Source organism: Triturus cristatus, chromosome 1_2, assembly GCF_964204655.1.
Source record: "Triturus cristatus chromosome 1_2, aTriCri1.1, whole genome shotgun sequence".
In the NCBI taxonomy this organism is placed as follows: domain Eukaryota; kingdom Metazoa; phylum Chordata; class Amphibia; order Caudata; family Salamandridae; genus Triturus; species Triturus cristatus.
The window spans coordinates 1,134,993,535-1,135,017,316 of record NC_140580.1 but is presented as its reverse complement, the minus strand read 5'-3'; the positions used below and the strand labels follow the sequence as shown (position 1 = coordinate 1,135,017,316).

Sequence of the window (23,782 nt, the reverse complement as noted above, 5' to 3'; positions counted from 1 at the left end):
ACATCAGGATTATCAGTCCACAGCAACTTAAGGATGCATGGTACAGCTAAAGGATAGGAAGAGCGACTCTTGCAGTCTTTTGTAAGTATAAGAGGCGGCACTTTATTCTTTATAGTACACCACAAGAGAAAAGTAACACCAATCAATTACTCTAAACACTCTGGATCTTATCCCCTTTATGAACTCCCTTCTACGACTTCCTACATCAGCTGCTTCCTATTTTGGCCTGCTGTTAGATCTGTCTTCCATGGTGTGGTCTCCCCAAACCTTTAGTCTTCACCCCTCAGTTTTATGAAATTGTTTTTGTTGGCCTGAGGACTCACCACTACTAACCATTGCTAAAATTACTAAAATGCATCATAGCACATTGCAGGCCCAGATTGGCAGCTTCATCAGAACCGATGCAACTCAACCCAGCGCGATGCAGGGTCTCACATCTCAGCCTAAGTACAACCAGCTGCACTGTCCAACAGCTAAACGTGGCCCTATACCCGGTCTGTGCTCCATGCAGTCAGCCTGAAATTCTGACTTTGTCTCAGTCAGGCGCAACCAAATAACCTCAGTTGATGCTTTGTGATTGTTGGAGCTACATTTTACTTAAGACTTTGAAATTGCATATCTCCATTTCTCCTGATCAGATTTTGTTGTTCTGATATGTTGTATATTAAAATGTACTATTTTTTCCTAGATTGGTGTGTGATTTTTCTTGTGTTGTGTTTTCACTTTATAACTATTTGAATGCTGCATAAATACTGAACACATTGCTGTTAAGTTAAGACTGACAACTTTTGTGCCTAGGTACCAGAGGGTTAAGCGCAGGTTAATTTAGTGACTTTTTGTGGTGTACCCTGACAAGGGTTTCACCCCTCTCAACCAATAACCCAATATCTTACACCTCTTGAATCACTTCCAAATCCCATCTTCTTCCAAAATGTAGTCTGTTTAATCCATTGAATTTAATCTAATGATTTAGTTTGAATCAAGGGACTTTGACCTCAAGAATGAGGCAGCTGATGCTTTCCTGAGAGCATATCAGAGAAACAATATAAAAGCAGTGCCGTTTACCTTTTGAAACATTACATTGTAGGACATCTCAGATGAAACCCTACCTGCAGTAGTAGGGTATAGAGTCATTAGTCATCTACGGTGAGAACATTTTAAATAATTTGTGCAGTTGTAATACAGGGAATCTAAAGTTTCACTTTACCCTTATATCTTATATTGCATGCTGTCAATAAAGTGCCCTGCTACCTGAAAGGTTTCCTAACACTGATGGGTGGACTAGGCTCACCCACAATTATAAAGTTGCAGCAGTGTTTTTAGTTTTTGCTGAAACCTTTCAGTACTATAACTTGGTACCACCAGACACCACTAAGTTCCTGAAGGCAACGCTGTCCTCAGCTATGGCTTCTGTCATTGGCTTATCTGCACTCATTGGCTGCAGATTTTCTTTGGATGACTTTGAGCAAAGCCCTTGAGTTACTTGATGAATGGAAACCAAGCAGTGATTCCGATAGACTTCTTGCTTTAGCTGATAACCGTGCAACATGTGGCGCGTTGGAAACAACATTTTCTTGAAAGATGGATGGACTATTTGATATCATTGTGGGGGGTGAAGTACATGAGCTATTAATATTTTAATGATTGTCATTTTTTGTATTTAAGAAATCATATTTCTCAATAAACCAATCCCGTAAAAAATAGACAAAGCTCAATGTATGCCTTCAAGCTCATTAATGATATATACGATGCATATGATAAAATATTTCATCATACACTTTTCAAAATAATGGTTATTTATGGGTAAGCAAGCCCCTTCAAGTCCTCTGTATTGAGCAAATAAGCCATTGGAATAACAGTGAGATCTCATTGTTTACATTTTCAACCGGTGCCTAAAACACTACAGAGATGGTCCTGTGCCGTCATTTCCACCCTAAAATAAGTTTAATATGAAGGGTACAGCACTAACTCACCTACAGTGTTGTGTTTTTCCACTGATACTCTTATGGGCGCTTGTTGGTTAATAGCTAATGCTAAAAACGACCATGTTTAACAAACTTTCAAATGCAGAGCACAGTTGTTTTCATTCGGTGCCATTTGCATTAATGGGAAATTCCTTTGGAGGCTTTAAAAATATCTGACACTTCACACGTCATCCATCACTTATAGAAAATCAGATGCCTGCAATAATAATTGAAGGAAAACAGCCATTTTCCACGGATGGCCTTGACTACACATGCGTTACAACACATGTACCGTTTTTAGGGCAGGGGTCAGGGAAAACATTTACCACATATATGTCTTTTACATTCATGCTTTTACAACTTAAATCATTCTACAGGCATGTGAGGTAAAGGCCTAGTCGTTGTAAAAAATGTGTTGTAAAAGTTATGTGTGGTAATGGCATTTGCATTGTAACACACACATGGTAACGGCATGCATTGCAACGGAATGCGTTGTTCTGTCATACATCCATAATTGAAACCAAATCTTGGCAGCAATGTCTATAACAGAAATCTAATAGGAGGGTTTAAACAATCCTTGGCATTTGTTCAAACAGCTTAACTTTATGGATGATATCTTGCAAAGTTTTGAAAGTCAGAAATGTATCCAGTTGGGGAACTGAGAGTCCTGAAGTACGGCCCCTTAGCAGAATCCACCACCTGTACACAGACATCTTTCAGGGTCTAACACCGCATAGGAGTTAGATGCTACAAGGGGTAGAGTAATAAGGAGGGACATAAACACATAATAAGAGGGGACATATACAATGTGAAGATCTCCCCACTTATTACTGTTATCAAATCATTTGGTATCTCCACTATGCCTTACGTGGATGATACACAACTTATTCTTGCCCTTGACAAGAGTTTCACCAGCTCTCAACAAAATTTTAAAAACTGCCTTTCGGAAGCTATTACATGGATGAAGGAAAGAACTTGGGAGTCAATGATTTGTGTTTTCGCCCCCATGTAAACACAGTGTCAGGGGTAAGTTCTTCTTCAGCAGCAAGACTGGTACTTCAACTCCCTCATCAAAGCTTCATCACAGAGTGTTTGTGGGAGCGCCATTGGTTACCAGTTGGCAAATGGATTGTTTTTAAAGCTTTAACTACTGTGTACAGAGCCTTTTATCAAATGAGTCCCAAATTTCTCTCTGAACATTTTATTCCCTACTTTCCACTGAGGATGTTGAGATCTGCCTGTAATAATCTGCTGTCTATCCCAAAGTTCAGGTTACAAACCAGGAGTGTGGGGTGGTCTATACCTCTTCTCATGGCAAAGATATGGAACAATCTTCTGCTCACTGTAGTGCAAGCTGCCAACTTTGCTACTTTCAGATAGCTTTTGAAAACATGACTGTTCATTCAATCTTAAGTATTATTTTCCGGAGGGACAGGTTTTTCTTTGTCACAGTGTCTTTATCGCCGAGATGCCTCTTGAGGTGGTTGCTGTGCATTACAAATGCCGAGTTCATCCATTCTTAACTATTAACATTTGTGACTTTTGTAACATTAGTCAACATAAGAAAATGAAATACACCCCACTACAAACACGTTTCTGCCAATGAAAATAAATCTGGCCTAAAACGCATTAATTACGGAATGGAGAACTAATAAACAGGCATTCACATATGTATTACATCAGTCAAAAGTCATATTTCATACTATGACAATACTAAGAGGAAGCCACACTCAAGAGTCATGGTCCCGCCCTCTCCACCCCAAAACACACAAACGCACTTGCTTGGATAGGCTCTGACCTCTAGTAGTGGTTCTGTCAATGTCCTTCTGTTGGTAGTTGGACTGTACTAGGGGCAGTAAATATACTCACAGTCTTCCCCTCCTTCATATCTCATAGATATAAAACCAACCAACTAAGACTGTTTAAATCCCCTGGATAAGTACAGATCATAGCACTTAGGACATTCTTATTTTTTTGTCTGGAATGTTGTGCGCCCAACTTCTCTTTGGCTTATGGTGTGTTAACCCATTAGAAGTCTTGAAAAAGTATAATGTTGGTGTACTTTCAAAGAGCGCAAATGTCGCTTTTGAAAAATGGTGTGAACAAAGGCTTAGCGTACCAGTGGTTTGCCTAGGCCACTCATGTTTTCTTCTTCCACTTCCACCTTTGTTTGATTGTAGGATCAGCACAGGAAAATGACGAGGGTACCAAGGCAACAGCAGATGAGATGCTTGTGAGCCACATATTTCTAATTGTGGATTTGGGCTCCATCAGATCATTTTCCAAAAGGTAAATGGAAAGAATTCGGAATGTGCTCCTGTAAAATTAATCCTACAATTGGAGCAATAAATCCAACAACTGGAACAAATGATTATGAAATTATTTACAAATCTGTTGAGCTTTCTTAGAAATCTTTACGTACTGCAGATTTCAATGAAAACCCAGAAGCGTAGCACGTAGAAATACGACACGTGGAAAAGCGTAGTGAAAGCAAAATAATGAGGAGGTTATCCCTTCCCATGCCTCACCTTGAAAGCCACTTTCATCTGCCCATGACACCAGTGAGTGTTCCCACTGTGTTTATCTACCTTTGAAGGCAGCAAGTCTGTGAACTGGCACAAGCCCACCACAAGCCCTAAAACTGAGGTTGTGTAAATTCCACCATACTGGCAGAATTATCAGATTCCATGTTTCCCTATTCACCAATGCCATTTGTAAAGACAACATTTTAAATCCTGATTATCCTGAGGGGAGTTAGGGAAGTTGACAACCGCAGACAGATGTCTGGTGCACCTAATTTAGCTTGGATGTTGAACATGCTGGGGAGTCGCTCCATTTGTGACTAACTATGGGCATGAAACTACCCGAGATCAATGATGAAAGGGCTGACTGTCTCAACAGCATGCAGCATATTGCAAAGCAGGTTCCCATAAAATAACATGATTAACATGGACGTTTTTCACAATAATTAACAAATCGATCAACGTTGTTTCTTTTTAGAACAAATTCCCTTTCTCAACAAATGTGCACATGTTGTTTTAACTTCAGCATCAACAGGGACATTTACAATAATTGTTTTTTCTTCAATAAAGCAGCTGCGAGCAAGTGGGACTTTTATCCTCTTTGACATAAATATTTGAGTCTTTTGTGTATGACACTTGCAGAAGGACCCGCTGACCCTCTGAGAACCTGAGCCTAAACAATCTTGTTAAAGTTATTTGAGCAATACTTTTTGTATGGCGTAACAGGTGAATTTCACCATTTCTGGTTGGTCAGCAGATGAATGAAGGATTTTGGCTGGCAAACTCTCCAGGAGTTAGCACGTTATGCATATCATTTTGTTGAGCGACAGCCCAGGTAAGCCAAAAGGAAAAGTATTGGTTTATCAATGCCCCCTTGTCGCCCTAACACAACCAAACTCTTATCTTGGCTTCCTCGTAGCGCAGCTTCAGAGCAATACTCTGTTCCACCGGCATCCAAGCTGGTGCTTCCCAAGAGCAAATAGTTAGTGGTCAGTAATCTCCAACTTCCCTTCAGGTGCCTGCAGTTTTATTCAAGAACTTATTCCTTTCAAGCACCTTGTTAACATTTTCAATCAATGGGATCATGTACTTTCTGATGGTTGGATCTTCGATGAGGGATCCTCTAGGCAGAGCAGCCTGAAGAGGACCTCTGCAGTGGTAGATAAGTGCAACTTTGAGAGGAACTTCCAGACTGTTCTTGTAAGCCTTTAGGACAGAGTGGACTGAGATCTGAACCACCTTCCGGGGATCGAGGATCATTTTTCTGGCATTAAAGTAGTTTTTCCTATCAGGCTCCCTGTGAATATGCTTCAGGATATCCACGCCGGGCACAGCCTCCCAAGACGAAGTGTTAAACCCTTCAATCGGGCTGAACACGTGTTTTGGAAAGATGTGGTTTTCAAAAAGAAATGCCCCAACATCTGGATGTTGCTTCTGAAGATCGTCCATCATACTCGTCCAATCAGGGTGTTCGAAGGGCAGGACTATTTCGTCCAGGTCGATGAGTATCACATACTTGCTTCGATACATATTCCTGTACATACAGTCATTTAGGGTGACCAACTGTCCATAGTACCCAATATCCTTGGGGTCCATTGAGTGGTGCCACGCATGTGCTGGAGCTAGGTACTTTTCGATGGACCAAGGTACCACCTCTACAATCCCTTCAGCAACGTAATATTCCAAAAGTCTTTCTATCAAACGGCTACAGTTATTTTTATAGATTGTGACCCTCCCGGCCCCCAGCAGTTTATACATCTCTATTGTCTGCGTGAACTGTAAGACATTGTCATAATTTCCAAACATGGCGGAAATGCACACAGTAAAATTCACATACAATGATGTTGATGGCTGCAGGTTCTGTATTGCAAACACAGAAAGTTTATCTAGAGATGCATCCTGGGTTGGATTGAATGCAATATATTTGGGATGGCAGTTTATTGGTTCTGAACAAAGGATATCTGTTGTGACATAAGGGAAATCAAAACGATCGACATGCATGTCTAAGACCGCCTTTACTACGTAGACATAGTTGTTTGTTCTGCAGGGAATGAAGCAATAAAGTTGTTTAACATCTTTGTGAACAATAGCGATTGTGCGAATGTTGTTTCCGTCCCTATGATCTTGATATGGCGCGATGATGAAAGTTCTGCTGTTTCCTAATTCAGTTATTGCATCCCCTGAAACATTAACATTGGGGAAGGGAAAATGCGCATGCCAAAAATTAAGATGATCTCTTTTAATCCAATAGTAGTTCTTCGAGTACAAAACCAATGTTAAAAAAGCAATTGCAAACATGCTAAAAGATACCCAGATTTTTTTTGTGCACCACGTCATTTTTTAGAGCATAAACTGTAATACAGGTCTTCTAAATGTCCCAGAAGGTGGAATCTAAGGGAGAAAACAGTTAGAAAAAGAAATTATTTTTTTCACATTAACATATTGCAATGACACATTACAGATCGTAAAAACAACGCTAAACAATGCACCAACATACAAGAGAAGGGACTTTGGCACAGTCAATGAACAATCATTGTGTTTCAACAATAAAACAAAAAGGATTGGCAAAGCCAATAGGACTGGTGTGGGTGCCAGCCTTTTGGCAATTCTTCTATTGTTTTGTCAACTTTGTTGTTTTAGGAAATGCCGGGCCCTCTTCTATCTAAACAAAAACATTGACTAAAGGCAAAAATGTCGTCTTGGGCCCCAAAAAGCACATATTTCCATTGTACTCCCTGGCACTGAAGGGAACTGCTTTGTGTGTTGATGTGCTCCTTTTGAAAGAAAAGCAAGCAGAAACTCACAGTGAAGTAAACGAATGGCTAGAGTCGGCTGACACAATGCCGCCTGATGCATACTGGAGTGGCTGGAAGTAAATGGGTTTGACAGAACCACAGACTGATGGACACTGTAGATATCTGTATTATGCACATAACCCTATAGGTAACTATGTTATACAAATAATTTTAGCAAAATCAATAAGTTTTGCCTAACACAGGTATAAAAAAAAGATAATTGGTCTGGCATTAGCTGCCAGGAGCTTGCCTTTGGGAAAAAAGGCAAGAAAGAGAGAATAAAATAAAGAAAGAAAAAAGGAGGAAGGCAAAAAAAAGGAGATAGGTAAGAAAGAAAAAGAAGCATTGGTAAATGCATTAGGTTTCACCTATTTGATAAATAATAAACTGTTTTTTGTTGTAAGTTGTAGCTTGCTGAGTAGTTGCACAATATGTTACAGAACGCCTGTTAAAGTGTTATGAGTTGTCTATGTACAAAAAGGCAATATATTGTGCTGTTACTAGTGGTATAGTGTGGGTAAGTAATAGCAACATTTTGAAAACTGAAATGAAAGAGAGAATTAATTGATGTAATAGCAATATGATGTGTTTGGAGGAGTTCTGACAACTTTTGGGCCCTTTGCCACTGCACCTGCTGGCCCATTCATATCAAGCCCCAGTGCCTGCAAGATAACTGTATTTGTGACTGCCTGTTTAGGGGCCGATTCCGATCCCGGGTCGGACAGCTCTCCGAGAGCTGTCCGTAGCCTTACCGTGAGACCGACACGTACCCATAGCCGGTCCGTCCTGCAGAGGATGTATGATGCGCATAACTGCCAAAAACACGACCGACACGTAGGCTGTGAGTCAAGCTCCATTCTCCGTCCGAGCCGTAACTCCTAACGCTGAACCGAGTCGCCCGGAAGCAGTATCCATGGCAGTTTCTGGCCTGACAAGTAAGATGCGTACTTCCTACGCGCCGGACGGGTCTCCACGTAGGGCACGTCACAGCATCCGGAAAACAAGCATATCAGGTACGATTTGCACCACAACTCAATCCACGGCTACGAGACGGACCAGCTTGCAGCAGGTTCGAGACGGAGCAACAAGCAGAGCATACCACACAAAAACATCATGAATCCCATCGCGCAGGTCATACCAGTACTCTACAACAATGACCGGATCAGGAACGGTCACCGACGGCGCAGGCGGTAAGTCAGACCCCTACCACACAAACAAACGACACGTACCCGCAAAATGGCACACACACACACACACACAGGAGATCAACATCCTGGCCACAAACAACGGGCCACCATAGGGGTTGTATGGCCAGCACCACTACCACCCCCACCCATAGGGCTTATGTTCCCCAGCACTCCTGCCACCCCCAGCCATAGGGGACCTGTTGACCATCACCCCTGCCAACCCCACCCATAGGGGACCTGTTGCCCATCACTAATGCCACCCCCACTCATAGGGGACCTGTTGTCCATCACTACTGCCACCCCCACTCATAGGGCTTATGTTGCCCAGCACCACTACCAACCCCACCCATAGGGCTTATGTTCCCCAGCACTCCTGCCACCCCAAGCCATAGGAGACCTGTTACCCATCACTAATGCCATCCCCCCCCTCATAGGGGACCTGTTGCCCATCACCCCTGCCACCCCCACCCATAGGGGACCTGTTGCCTTTCACCCCTGCCACCCCCACTCATAGGGGACCTGTTGCCCAGCACTACTGACCCCCACTCATAGGGCTTATGTTGCCCAGCACCACTACCACCCCACCCATAGGGCTTATGTTCCCCAGCACTCCTGCCAACCCCAGCCATAGGGGACCTGTTGCCCATCACCCCTGCCACCCCCACTCATAGGATGGGTGATGCGCCACACATCCATCATACTCCAACATTAGGCATGTCAGCAAAATACATCCCCCCTAACATCATGACAACAGAGTGTAGTCTGTGACAAATGCTAACAACAGTGATTATGACTTCGAACATACAATGTAACTAACAGCACATGTATGACCAACAAATGAGTGTGCCCTACACAAGGCAAGCATCACTATAGCACTGTGTCAATGTAAAAAGAACACCCCCCTCACTGTGTAGAACAAAAGTTAAGTGTGGGCATCCAAACTGCAGCAAATGTTGAGCATTGTGGTGATGGGGTCTAAACCCCCCCTCATCACAGTGACCAAAAGGTAAGTGTCATCATGGGCAAAGCTGCAAATAACAAACAGCATGTATGATCCCTGCTCCCAACACTTTAAACACTTCTGGGGCAAACTAGTGGTTGTGTCCCATTCCCACAGAGATGTGGTGAGGCTAACAGTGCTGTGAAAACCTAACACACTCTCGGCCATGTGCAGACAAGCACCACATATGGGGGCTGACAATGCATACAGTGTACAATGACACAAGAGCAGAAGTGACCATCACCAAGCATACACACATCTCGGAAATAGACACAATAATCAAAACAACCTGTGTAGACTGTAGGTGTCAGCTCACAAACTCCCATTCCATGCCAGCAATGTCACCTAACAACCAGGATGAATGTGCACAATTATGTGATATGACTCACAGGGACAGCAGGGAAAATCACAGAAACAGCATCCAGACAAAGGACCACAACAGCAATACCAATGCACTGGTGCAGATGCACAAACAGGCAACCACACACTGCACATCTGACACAGCATGTGTGTGCGTGTGTCTCAGTATGCCCAGGCAACTACACAACACATGAGGGGGGGCTGAACCACAGTGGCACAGCGGTGGACACAGTGCCATACAAAAGTAAACCATCATTGGGACACCCTTAGTGGGCAATCAGGCATTGTGAGATGAGTGGGAGCACAACAGACACATGTGACACAAGCTTGAATGAACACCAACTAATACAGCAAGAGACTGACACACAACAACACTACCCCCAGGGACCAGACATTGGGGTGACACAAGCATGCATGACACCTCCACTGTGATGACAAAGGCAGATGTCAAACAAACTGGGAAACCCAGACATGTGTCCTGTTCCACAAACATACATCACACATACACAAACACAAATCACTCACCATGCCCCCTCATCCATGGACAAACGGGAGCTAGGGGACCATCCATGCAAACATTTACACCAGTCCACCCTCAACACCACACACCCTGAACTTCAACAATGTGCATCTGTGAAGCCCACATGGACAGGTGGCATTGCACATGCACCCATGACAAACACAGGAATGTTGGGAGGAACTAAGGTGCACAGACACATCACCTAAGGACAGTTTACAACCCCCTGGGGAATGACAGACATACTGCACAGTATGCGTAGGCTGTCCGGAATTCGGTTAAAACCGACTCTACACGACAGTACACTACCGACTGAAAATCAGCTGAACTATACTGGAACTTGCAATGCGGAAGCAAACAGCGGGAAACAACGAGTCATCCCCCCAAATTAGAATGGTTGGCCGATAAGATAGCTGGTTCAGTGGATGAGCATCCTACATAGGTTTGGGTGCAGACACAGCGAATCCAAAAGTAGAGGAGGACTGGCCAATATAGAAATCGTGAGTTTTTGAGGCAGATCACAGCCTCAAAAGCATGACAGAATTCGGGCCAAGTCAGTAACGCTAGTTACTGGCTGACAAATCGTGCCGCTTTTCAAGCACAGGTGAAAATTTCCTAGAAATTAGGTACAAAATATAACACATTTTCGAACAGACAGGGTCTACTCTGCCTCTTATCATTCTGAGCTCGATATATTTTGTATTATTTAGTTGATCTTCCTTTAATTAGGACTAGCATTATTTACAAGTAACGAGGTTGGGGCCGTGATTTTTATCAATAATAAAATTAACGTAATTAATCAATGAGCAGCACGGAGGCCGTGTGGGAAGCTAAGATGCTGCCAGGCAGACGCGCAACGCCCATGGAGCTCAAAGGGCTGCAGTCTACTCCTGCCCCCCACCCCCCACAGCGAGACATCTCCCCAGGCACACACAAAGCCGCACCCGAGTACTTCACAGGTCTTTAAAAAGACCATTTACATATTAACGAGGCTTTGCTGTGTTTTCACCTCTTCATCTTCATCTGCCTATTGCTGGAAGAATTAAGGATTCCCCCACCCGGAATTTGGCTGTAGTTGTGCCTCTGCTGCCAGGTGGGAAAGGTGCAGGGCTAAGTGGAGTGTGCAGGACACCGGATGCCTGGGATGCTGCTATTGCTGACCGGAGATGTGTGAACTGATTGAAATTGGAAGCCTGGCTTCCACGCACCCCCACAGTCTGACAGCAGGATTGATGGAACACATGTTTTCAATGAGAGTCACTGAGGGCAGCCGAGGGATGGGACTGCTACAATTACACTGATAAAGAAATGTTCAAAAAGTCCGGGGGAGAGTTGGACTTCTAGCCCGTCCCCCCTAACCTGACTCACAGGCGAGCCTGCTCAAAAATGATTGAGGAGGGAGAACGTTAAAAGTAAGACCAACGCATTCTTCATGCCACAAATCCATGACGAACGGTAGCAATTTATTTCCTATGCTCTATGCTTTTTTATGCACGCACGCTCATTGATGCATCATTCATTGTGCCACAGAAGGCAGCTGCAACTCAACCCTAACTTGCTCTGTGTTACCCATGGCCTGGCCCTTACTGGTCTCGTTTTATTAGGGTGTACACATGGTGACGTTAAGGCTAGCACCTGGAAGCTTTGAGAACTGACCAACCAGGCCCCCTGCTTGATCCACGTGGGGGGAGGGGAGCTGTTCTGGTCTGCCGTCTGTTTTACTGGGGCCGCACCCAAGTAGTTCACAGGTCAGACCATTTACTCAACGAGGCTTTGTTGTACTTCACCCCTTCTTAAAGCCCCTGCAGCTACACTCTTACATGGAAAACAGCTAGAGCTTTAGCACTCTGCCCCTAAAAAACAAAGGTAATTCATTTATTTTTTCTAATGCGTGTGCATGCTTTTTTGTTGGGAATACAGTGGCAAACGCAAGACTGCTCCATACATTGTTTGCTGTATAATCACAGATCCGTTCTAATGAATTAAATCATTGTTTAAGGCGCTATGTGCCCTGCAGTGTAAATCGTGTTGTATTTAACGTGCAACAAGCGTCTCAAGTCTGGCAATCTATATACGTTGTTTGTGGAAGGAAATGTGTAACAATTAAAACAGCCATAGGCAGCCTTTAGTTTCCACCTGTATACATTTTATTTCATAACCGTTCTATAGATTTGTCTGACTACGGTGTGTTTTGTGAAGTATTCTTTGATTTTTTTAATTGGGGGTTTCTTTTCCACCCTTTGGTTTGTGCATATTTGCCATTGATTACATGGTTGGTTTCCTTCGAAGGTAGTTAGAATAATCGATTGCATTCCCTGTGCAATATGCATTGGTTAGCCTGCTCATTTGGAAGAGGTGTGGCGCAGCGGCCAGGGCGACTGACTCCAGAACCTGGGGCTCGCGGTTCGATCCCTGGGGCCAGCGGCAGATCAGCCCAGCACCATGTGACTCTGGGCAATAGCTCGCTTAATCTTCCCGTGTGCCCCCAGTGCCTTGACACCTTCAGGTAATTGTTCGCGCTTTACAAATACTGGCCATTTACATTTCATTTGATTCCCTGAACGGCGAGCCTTCTGTGTTTTCTCTTGGCAGTTGTATCCTGTTTGCGTAGGCCACCCCTTCTGTGTTTTCCCCCCCAGTCACGTGACAGCATCGCTTCTGTTTTTTGCAGAACTTTAAATATTTCGATTTTCCTTAGCTGTACATTTTGAATGCAGCGATATCTGGCCTAAAAATGTTTGTCATGATATGATCAAGGAATGCATGGTCACTCACTTGTGTTGCACGAAGTTCTGTAAAATAACGTCTTACCATATGTGACGGTTAATGGTGTTGGCATACATTTTTTTGCATTCTAAAGTTGATTTGAATGTAAACGTGGAAATGCACGTGCTTTTGTGTACAGATATGTATGCATGTAGTAAATAAAATTTGAGTGTCTGTGCGGATTGAATATTCCCATCTGGTTAGGTCACTAGGTAGGTAGAACGTATGTCCAGCACAGCAGTAGACATATGTTCGTGACAGATGTGTCTTGCCAAACCATTGGGGACAGTGACATAACAAGCACATATTCTACGTCATGCCGGGTACTCCTCCCCCGCCTTTGAGACCCCCAAACTTTTGTATCATGGTGGATCTTTAGAATTTATTTTGGTATCTGATCTGGGCATTGGAGTCACCCCTTGGAGAATTTGTTAATTTCCCTATGCATCAGTTGTGCTGTCTCTCCTGTTGTATCATGTGCCTTTTTGGTGTGACTGGTGTTATTCGCATTTGCTTCCTTGAAATTGTGTATTTTAGGACAGTTGCATTACATTAAGCATTACAGAATGGCATGTTATCTGTATGCAAGCCCCATACGCAGGCCTCGTCTACTTAGTTGGCTAAACAGTGCATTTTATTGTCATTTGAATGTTACCCATTTGAGCACCCCTCAATGTGTGCCCTGCACATTAGCAGTCCCTCCCCATTAATGTTGGAAACTGCTTGTGTAGTCAAATATTTTGGTGCTGTCTGCAGCTCTATCCACGTGATCTCGTAGTTAAACCAAGAACGATAATTTGAAATGTTGGTGGGAAACTCAATTTTACTGTTTATTCGGTGGGATTATTGTAGTATGAGCTTTGGGTGTCATGAGGAGGGGCACTCCAAGTTACCATTAGGTCGGGCATGCGAGGCGCTGTCGTTGGTGCCATTTTGTTTATTTTTGACCCCATCTTGTGAGCGAAGAGGAACTCCCAACGGGTTATTGAGCAACAACATCCGGGGTTAGCTCGAGAAACCATGTGGTTGGGTGGCCTGTGCGCTACATCCAGGGGGACACCACATATGGAGTGAGAGGCACTCTTAGCAGGCTCCATCGTGGCGAAACTTCGAGCCAGTGTTGCGTTGGAGATTCATCACCTACTTGAATCTCTTTTGCCATGTTCTGCCTAGAATGTTTTCTATGCTGGCCCCACTAACGCAATGTAGTGGAGACCCCTTTTAAATTTTTTGGATCGGGGAGTTTTCTAGCAGACGGTTGAAATACATTTAGCTAGTGTGTTAATCAGCCTGCGCGGGTGTAGGCAAACATTTCTGCTCTGTCAGTCAGGCAGTCGAATGTTTCAGAATCTTCATTCGTCTGTTCTGTTGCTCATCCTGGGATCAGAACATATTTTCTATTTTTTGGGGGGTAACCTTTGACAGGTCACCTCCTTCGGAGCTCATACCTGAGCTGGCAAAGTTATCTTAACCTCTAGAGACACCTATTTCAGTTGAGCTAATTGCGGACCTAGGCTGAGAGCCACCACAGCAACTATGGCCTTTTCTGTGGCTCCTGCTGTGTGGGCTTAGAGACAATTTGAGAGTGTTCACTATGTCTGGGCCTCTGCAGACTTTGGTTGCTCCTTCTTTAGAATAGAAATGTCCCTTCACCAACCATGGCTTTTGAAGTCAATGAAACCTCACTGTGGTACTCTGCACAAGTGTTAGATCCCTACTGCAAAGTGGAATTTTCTCCAAACTTTGCAAAGTACAGCTTCATTATTGACTGCTTTAATACCTCTGAGGGCCTATGCTCCCAGTTCAACGCATATGTTGCAGAAGTTGTTCCAGAGAATGTCAGCCTTTAGGTGCACCAGTATTGGCATGGAAAGCTATGTCAGTGGCTAGAGTTGGCAAATTGTGTACTGGCTGTTTCGGCGTTGCCAGTCTCAAGTGCCAATGTCGAGAGGCCTTTTCACAAATAAAAGTTTACATGGGAAGGAAAGAGAGAGCACGAATGACCAAAGACTCACTGAAGAAATATTGTATGGTGAACTACAATTATGTTTAACTTGTAAGATTGTATTGGAACCTCAAATACACTGTACGTACACGGTCTATATACCATGCATCAATGAAGAAAGCAAGCAATAATAAAAGCAAAGCGTTCCATAAACACCGGTAAAACACTGTTTCGGTTGTTTTTTATGGCGCGAAAATGAGTAACCACTGAAAAGCACTGTTTTTTTAGGTATTGAAATCACTGGAAAACACTGAAAAAACACCACCAGAATTTACCAAAAATAAAAACTGAAAACAGGAAAGCCTAAGTATGCGGTACATGGCCATTACGTCAAAGCTCACGTAACCTTCAGAATCCCTGCCACAGTTCCAGGACGATGCAGAAGCCAAGGAGAACCACAAGGCACACATGCTGACACCTGCCAACATTGCAGCCATGAACCCGACAAGTGGGAGCAGTCACACACACATACAAATGTCTCAATCACTGAAATGTACCACCTATTTATTATTTATTTATTTACTCATTTGTATTGCGCAACGAATCATCCCCAGGGGGATCTCTCGGCGCATGAGAAAGGAGCACCATATTGTGGAGGAAACATTAGAATAGCCAGGTCTTGAGCAGCTTTTTAAAATGACAGAAATTGGTACAGGCACGGATCTCGTCTGGCAAGGAATTCCACTGAGTGGGGGCCAAGTATGAAAAAGCCCGGCCACCCATCCTGGCCTTCCTGACTCTGCGTACACAAAGCAAATTACGGCTGCTGGATCTCAGCAGTCGTGTAGGATGATACCATTCAAGCTTCTTCGTCAAGTAGGCAGGGCCCAACCCATGAAGGGACTTCTAAACTAGACATAACAGTTTAAAAGTGGATCTCTTTTTGATGGGAAGCCAATGTAGTTGGCGCAAGAGGGGTAGCAAGGGGGTCCGAGCCGGCTTGTTGAGGACAAGACGGGTCGCCGTGTTTTGGACCACCTGTAATTTGGAGGCCAGATCCTCCCTCATCCCAACCAGCAGCGCTTTACTGTAATCCAGTCGACTAACCAGAAGTGACTGGATAAGGGTCTGTCTGGCCATAAATGGAATCCATGGAAAGATCCTTCTAAGCATTCGCATGGTTCCGAAGCAGGAGCCTGCCACTGACTTTACCTGCTCATCCATTGATAGGTTGTTATCAATTTTTATGCCCAGATTCTTAACCCAACCTCTAGGGGCGGGAGAGTCTCCTAGCTCAGATGGACACCAATCAGGGGTCCACATCTCCTTTGCTTAGCCATATAAGACGATCTCTGTCTTTGAGGAGTTGAGCTGGAGAAAGTTCTACCCCATCCAGTTCGCTATGCTGATCATACAATGTCTAAATTTAAGTCTGGTGACCGCAGGACTGTTCTCAATAGGAACTATCACCTGAGTATCATCAGCATAAGATATTGTTTCAAACCCACAATTTCTAATCATTGACGCCAGGGGAGCCACGTATATATTAAACAAAGTGGGGCCCAAAACCGAGCCCTGTGGAACCCCTTTGTCAACGCTAGTGGTTTGAGAGATAAATGACCCAAGCTGAACACATTGAGTTCTGTCCGCCAGAAAGTTCTGGATCCATTTAAAGGCCCTGCCTCCGACACCAATCTCTTGCAACCGGTCCAGAAGGATCCGATGGGAGATGGTGTCTAAGGCAGCCGACAGATCCAGCAGCACCAAGATGACAGGGACATCCCTGTCCAAGGACATCCTTATAGTGTCGGTTACCTCCAACAGTGCCGCCTCTGCTATGTGAGTCACGGAAGCCCGACTGGGATGCATCCAGAATGTTGTTCTGCTCCAGATAATGGTAAAGATGTCGGTTAACTAAGGCCTCCATGATTTTTGCACAACATGGCAGGAGAGAAATGGGTCTAAAATTCTGAAGATCGCTAGGATCCGCTAGCACCTTCTTCAGAAGGGGTTTTACGCGTGCATTTTTCCACTTACGTGGGACAGTGGAAGTTGCAAGCGAGATGTTACAAACGTTTGTAAGGGCCTCAACAAGAACTGGAGATAACGCTGACATAACAGCAGGCGGCATTAAATCTGATGGAGAGACGGATTTTGCTTGCATTAACAGGGAACCAACTTCTTCCCTTGTAACTTTAGGGATAAATTCTAGACTTGACGGACTCTGACTCTCCGAAATAGCAACTTTTCCGTAAACGCCCTTCTCAGAACCAAAGGTACGATAAATCACATCGACTTAGTTGGTAAAGTAGCTCCCTAAATTATCACATAGTTCCTGTATAGGCGGTGGGAGCGGATTATTTGCCCTAGGATTAGTGAACTCATTTAATATGATAAAGAGTTCCTGGGATGAGTTTTTAGCCTCCATAATACTGGCACCCAAATACGATCTCCTAGCTGAATTGCAACTGTTCAGGTAGGCTCTGTGTGCAGTTCGATAGAGCAGTTCTTCCTGCTCCAACTTGGACCTTCTCCATCTTCTCTCCTTGGCCCTACAGGAGGCTTTCTCTCTCCTGAGACTATCTGAGTACCAAGGAGCGGGTGCCGCCCTTGCCTGGATCTTTACCCTCTTAAATGGGGCAATGGAGTCTAAGGCGTTGGTTATAGCTACTTCGAACCTATCTACGGCCAGATCACCGTCATCGTCTTACTCAAATGTGGGAGAGATAAAGGCCCCACTAACGGCGGCCGGTATCACCTTCTTCCAGGGTCTACGAATGTCCCTGTGCTATGTGGGGGGCTAAAAGATTTTATAGACACCCACGAGAAGTTAAGAGCCGAGTGATCAGTCCAGCCCATCATCTGCGGGGGTTCCACCGCCACCTCCTTGATGTTAGTAAAAATAGTGTCCAGCACATGACCCGCCTCATGGGTGGCACCAGTGATTCTAGGGAAGAGATCAAGAGCCTCCATCGCCGCTATCAGACAGGCAGATTCACTGCTGGAAGGCGCCTCTAAATGATGGTTAAAGTCCCCGACCAGCAGGAACCCATCCGCTTGAAGCGTGTACGGGGCCAGCCTTTCCAACAAAGTGGAGCAGAATTCTCTCTTATTGCCTCTAGGGGGGTGATACACTAGGGCACCCATCCATTCAGTGACTTTGCCCTGCACCACCCTAAAAATCAACAACTCTAGATTGGGGGAAGAGATAGTGTCTGGAGTCTTAACATGATACGGGAGGCGCGATGCAATGGCCAGCCCTCCACCCCGCTTACCCGATCTATCCAGCCGGACCACAGAGTAGTCCGCTGGAAATGCTATTGCCAATGCAGGGGTTGCTTCATTATTTAGCCAGGTCTCAGTAAAGAGACCTATGTCGGGTCTGGCTTCGTCTAGTAAATGCCAGACTTCGGCCACGTGTTTTGGAATAGATCTAACATTAAGATAGAGCCCCTTGAAGGGCACTCCTGGCCCTCCCTCCCAATCCCTTTTGGTCCCCTTATCGTGTATAATCTGTGAGGGTTTAAGGGGTGGATATAGGAATTTCTTAGGGGATGTAGATGTAGGGACAACTACATGTTTTTGCAAATAAACAAGTGCCTTGGGGAACCCTGACTGTGTCCCAGCTGTGTCTGACAACATCATCACCACTTAGAACTGACAAGTCCCAATGATGTTACACTAATTAACAGTAGTGTGTCATGCACCCACACATCTGGTAGCCCATGGCAAAGTAGTGGGATGAACCCAGTACCACTCAGCAAGCATCAACAACAGGAAAATATCAAGGGAACACTGCCTGTGTATGAACATGGATGTGGACACACACATGCTCATACAACACACACCATGGGCCCAGGCTATGTCACAGGACAACACACTTACTTTGGGGGACCCAACTCCTGTGGAAGCCCAGCTGTGCCAAACATATTCACAGCACTTCCAACTCATGTCGGCAGAACACTTGGTCAGTCAGCCATCAGTTACCACACAATGAAGGCTCTGGTCACAACAGCCTGGGTACGTGAGTCTCCCCTAAGTCATCTGCACATACTCAAAACATATGTCTAGCAAGTTGCACAGAGGACCCAGTTGCTCCTATACCAATGATGCCCACACCTGTAGGTCCAGTGGTGATGCGCACAAAGTCTGTGGAATAGACAAATTGGACAATGGGAAGCACATCATATGGGCATGGGTGCAAGCCATAGATGTGACCATGCAAATGAAATGGTCATAGAAATGTCCACAAATAGTTGATCATAACACACCCAGGTAGCTGGCCACCAGAATAGGATACATATCTCATGGACCACATGGAGTACCTCACAGCAACACATCAGTATTCAACATTGGAAGCCAAGCATTACAGGTAAAAGGGCATGTTAAACATCAGCAACATAATGTACAGCTAAATCAAGTTCACAGGGATAAAGAAAAAAGCTTTATTCAGCATATTAAAAGTTAAACGTCTGTTCAAACAAAAGGCCAATGGCCAGTCCATGTCCAAATGCCAAGGAGTGAAATAGAGTGACAACTGTCACACCTTGTTTGCCTGCACTGCTAAGGACCGGGGTCATCCCCCTCGGAGGGGCATACATGGGGGCAGGCCAGGCACTGCAGGGACCGGATCAGGGCACAGCAGAAGGATGCAGGAGAGACACTTGCAACTGCAGTGGAGCTGACTGAAGTGGTGGGTGCTGTCACAACTGTGGGGCACAAGTCAGATGGGGTGCGTGCCGGCACAACTCCAGTGGGCAGGTCATATGGAATGGATTGGGTCCCCACTGCAGTGCCCAAGTCAGACAGGGTGGTCGTGGACTCCACTGCAGTGCCTACATCCATGGGAGGGGAATGGGGAGCAGGTGAGGTCGGCAGGACGGGGGGGGACACGTTCCCCACATCAGTGGCACTAACTGTCTGACCAGGTGTGGAGGAGCAAGTGGTAGGGGGGAGGGCCTTAGCATTTTGGGGATGGTGTATCTGTGGGTAGGGGAACCCAGGGCAGGGAGTGGCGGGGGAACCTCTGGAGTGGTGGCCTGGGGGATGGAGGATGGAGACTTTGCCTTGGAGTTGCGTGGTGGCGGAAGGTCTTGCTCTTCCGGCTCTGGGGGGACTTGCGGGTGGGGGTCTCAGTCTGACTGTGCCTGGGGGAGGGTGTCCGGGTGTGAGGGGCACTCCCCTCTGTGTGTGGAGACTTCCTCTTCCCCTTGTAATCAGGATCTGCTGGGTCAGTGGGGAAGAGGCCAAGGTCACAGAGGAAGAGCTTCTGGAGAAATGGGGTTACAGGTGATGCAAGGGAAGGTGGCTGGGAGGGAGAGGTCTCGGAGGACTGCGGAGTGGTTGTGGATTACTGTGTGTGTGTCTGCAAACCAGCCCTTGTGAGTGTGGTATGAGTCCCCTGCGCTTGCTTGTGTGCACGTCTAGTCCTTGGTTTGGGTGTTCGTGTGCTTGGGACAGGTGGGCTGCTAGGAACCGTGGGTGGTGCAGGAGTAGGAGGGGTGCGGGACTGTTGGAGGAGGGACACTGCTGCCGTCAGGGAGGAGGCCACGGACTGATTGGTCCTCTGTAGGGCAGACATGCCAGAGGAAATGCCCTCCATGAACGACACAAGTTGTGACAACAGACTTGTGTGTGCATGGAGGACCTTCAGCATCGACGTCTGCCCTACATGGATCTGTCTAAGTAAGTTCACAGACTCCTCACTCAGGGCAGCAGGGGACACAGGGGCAGGGGGTGCGGTGCCTGGCACAAAGGAGACAGGGACCTCTGGGATGGGAGCCGATGGGAGGGTGGTGGTGGTGGCGGCGACAGCCTCACTAGCTGGGGTTTGGTGGCTGCTGACACCCGCCTCCACAAGGAAGTCATCCTCTGAGCTGCTGTGGCCCTCAGCTGGGGGTGATGGTGCTGACGACTCCTCTGTGTGGCTCCACTCCCCCTCCGTGCCACTGGGTCCCCCGACTCCTCTCCTTCTGTCCCTGTTAGGCTCTCTGGCTCCTCCTGGTCCGTGGAGCTGTCCCCTCCTGTGGCCGTGGATGTATCCGGATAGGAATAGGAAGTAAGAGAACAACATCAGCCACCTGCACACACTACAGTGAGTACATCACATCACAGGGCAAGCCCTGGCATCATCAGCTGAGCACAGCTCAAAGTGCCAACACTGTTTAGAATAAGCCAATTGTCATTCTCAACATCAACCATGGCACACATATCCCTCCTTGACTTGCACACATATGTCTGTTGCATGTTGGATGCTAATACCCCAATGTGCCGACATGCACCACACACACCTCATTTGGACATGCAAGTGAACATGTAAGAGTATGTCACTATACACACAGCACATCTCTTGCTACTGACTCAGTACAGGTGTCCGGATGAAGGGATGGGCAGAGACTCATTTCACATGCTTGTGATGCATGCCAGCAACACACACTATGATGTTCTCATGTCCTGATGGGCAATGCCACAATGGGGTGCATGGTGCACGGTGCACACTTGAACACAATGCAGGATCACTCATAGCAAGTTAAATGCCATGGCACTGGGATGCCCAGGAAGTCAGTCAACACTGTCTCCTGTCACAGAGGCAAGCCATCCAGACAACAATATGCACTGACTCACAATCCTAGACAAGGGGTAAAGCTAACTCTGCAGATGACCGGCGCACTTGCCCATCCTCTGCAAACAACATATACAGGTCCCAGAAGACCCCACATCATGCAAATCAGACATATGAGTCTCTGCAGACACAACTCCCTGTACATTAACACATCACAGTCTGCCATGCATGTAACCCAGCTGCATGAAGGACACAGTTGCATACACCTTTGTGCGTTGTCAGATGATCACACACCAATATGCCACACAGGTCTTGTCTCTCACAGTCACATCTCAGATGTCATGCTGACCCTCTGAATCATGGACACCCCAGTTGTACGTAACAACAAGTCACACCCTAATGACACAGAGGCAGACACCTGAGGGCACATGTCACTAATCACAACCTGTAATTTGATACACAGGAGTGGGATTACAGAGTGTTTCTAAATGCCCTTGAGGAGGCATGACTGGCCAGGTCTACATGAAACAGTGTTTGGCCCTGGACAGTAGTCAGGTGGCTAAGCAAGTGTGAAATACTTGATAAACATACTCCTGAAGCCCCAAAATTGGAGTCCCCTGCTGCATGGGTTTGTTTGGAATACCCCAGCCACATGTGGCGAGTCAGACCAGCAATTGGAACACATCTCAAGGGCACACACAGATCACATGTCAGATCTTAGGCATTGGGCAAACAATTGACCCACCCATGAACCACAACAGAGTCATGGGAACAGATGCTGTCCGGTAGATGAAGCATATCTGACACAAGCAACAGACTGTAGGGGCCACACCTGTGGAACAGATGAGGAGGGTGCATCACACAATTGAGGGACCTGAGTATTGGACTACAAGACCTACGTAATGTGGAAGTGTGACCAGGCCAAAAGACTGCAATTAGCATGTCAGACATAGTACACAGATTAGGCATGGATTTACCCCCTTCCTGCTGCTGTCTGGCCTTAAGCTGCCTATCCAGGTCCGGTGTCCGCCCCTCCTGCGCTGAGCTACCAGCTTCAGCTGGACTCTAGCTATCCTCCGGGTCCAGCCCCGAAGGTCCTGCCACCTCTTCTGGCAGTTGCGGATCCAGCACTTGTAGACCCCCAGCGAACGAACAGCCCGGGCGATGGTCAGCCATATCTCCTGCTTCTCGTGGGCATCAACCTGTGAGGATGACAAAGTGAAAAGTACATTAACACACATGCCCCAGATTTGTGCAGCACACATTTGGATATGCATGTCATCATCACAAAGGGAAATGAGTTACACAGGTAGTGCAACCATGGGGAAGGACAAATCACCTGCATGTCTGACATGTTAACAATGCCTTTAGCAGCAGGACACCTGTTCATTACATGTACCTACACACTTTGGGGGAAGAAAGTACTCAGTGAGAATGCTTGTCACTGGTGTACACACTGCTAGTACTGCTAGTCAGACAACATGCATAATTATGAAGGCAGTGGACTGCACACTCACCTGCTCCCCTGGTTTCCCATAGAGCTTGCTGTACTGTGGAAGGAACCCGTCCAGCAGGGCCTGGTTCTCCTCCTCAGTGAAGGCTGGGGCCCTCTCCAAAGTATGTGCCATAGCAGGAGCCAGAGGATGCAGAGACAGCAGCAGTAGTAGCAGGGATGTGGTCCAGTAGCATGTAGTGCAGGCAAGTGAGCTCCTTGGGGGCCAGCCAGCCTTAGATCTGTGTTGCAGAGGCAGAATCTGCACCATGTGTCCCAAGTGATAGGTCCAACACGGTTGCATTCTATGAATCTGGCCAATCCATTTAAATGTACGACTCGTACACGCTTTCCGCATCGTTCAAATCTTCACCTTCATGAAACACTTGAAATTGCAACATTGTTGTAGGCATCCAACTGAATTTACAGTGCACAACTCGTACAAGTTTTGAATCCGCATCCGTCTCCATGACAGTCCGGACCCAATGGGTGCGCCCGGCTCGGTCAACTGACTGTACAATGCGCATTTTGAAAATACATATGCACCCGTCTCCATATGATTCAATGGCCAAGGCCAAGGCGTACGCCTGTCTCGGACCATGCCTGACCGAAGCGTATGCATGATAGTCACACACGTCGGACCTCATTGCATTCAATGACATAGCATACGCA

General features: G+C 46.0%; 1 protein-coding gene across 17 annotated transcripts in view; it reads right to left on the bottom strand.

Moving 5' to 3' along the window:
• Nucleotides 1-700: 700 nt before the first annotated feature.
• The window catches only part of LOC146868823 (uncharacterized), a 467,456-nt gene continuing 444,374 nt past the window's right edge, over nt 701-23,782 (bottom strand). For 16 of the 17 annotated variants that reach the window (XM_085613830.1, XM_085613834.1, XM_085613832.1 and 13 more), the window contains one exon: nt 701-6,877. In XM_085613830.1, the coding sequence (XP_085469956.1) occupies nt 5,498-6,823 (1,326 nt within the window). In that variant the 5' untranslated portion in view covers nt 6,824-6,877 and the 3' untranslated portion in view covers nt 701-5,497. The remainder of the gene's footprint in view (nt 6,878-23,782) is intronic. The other variant, XR_014964974.1, reaches the window with a different exon arrangement.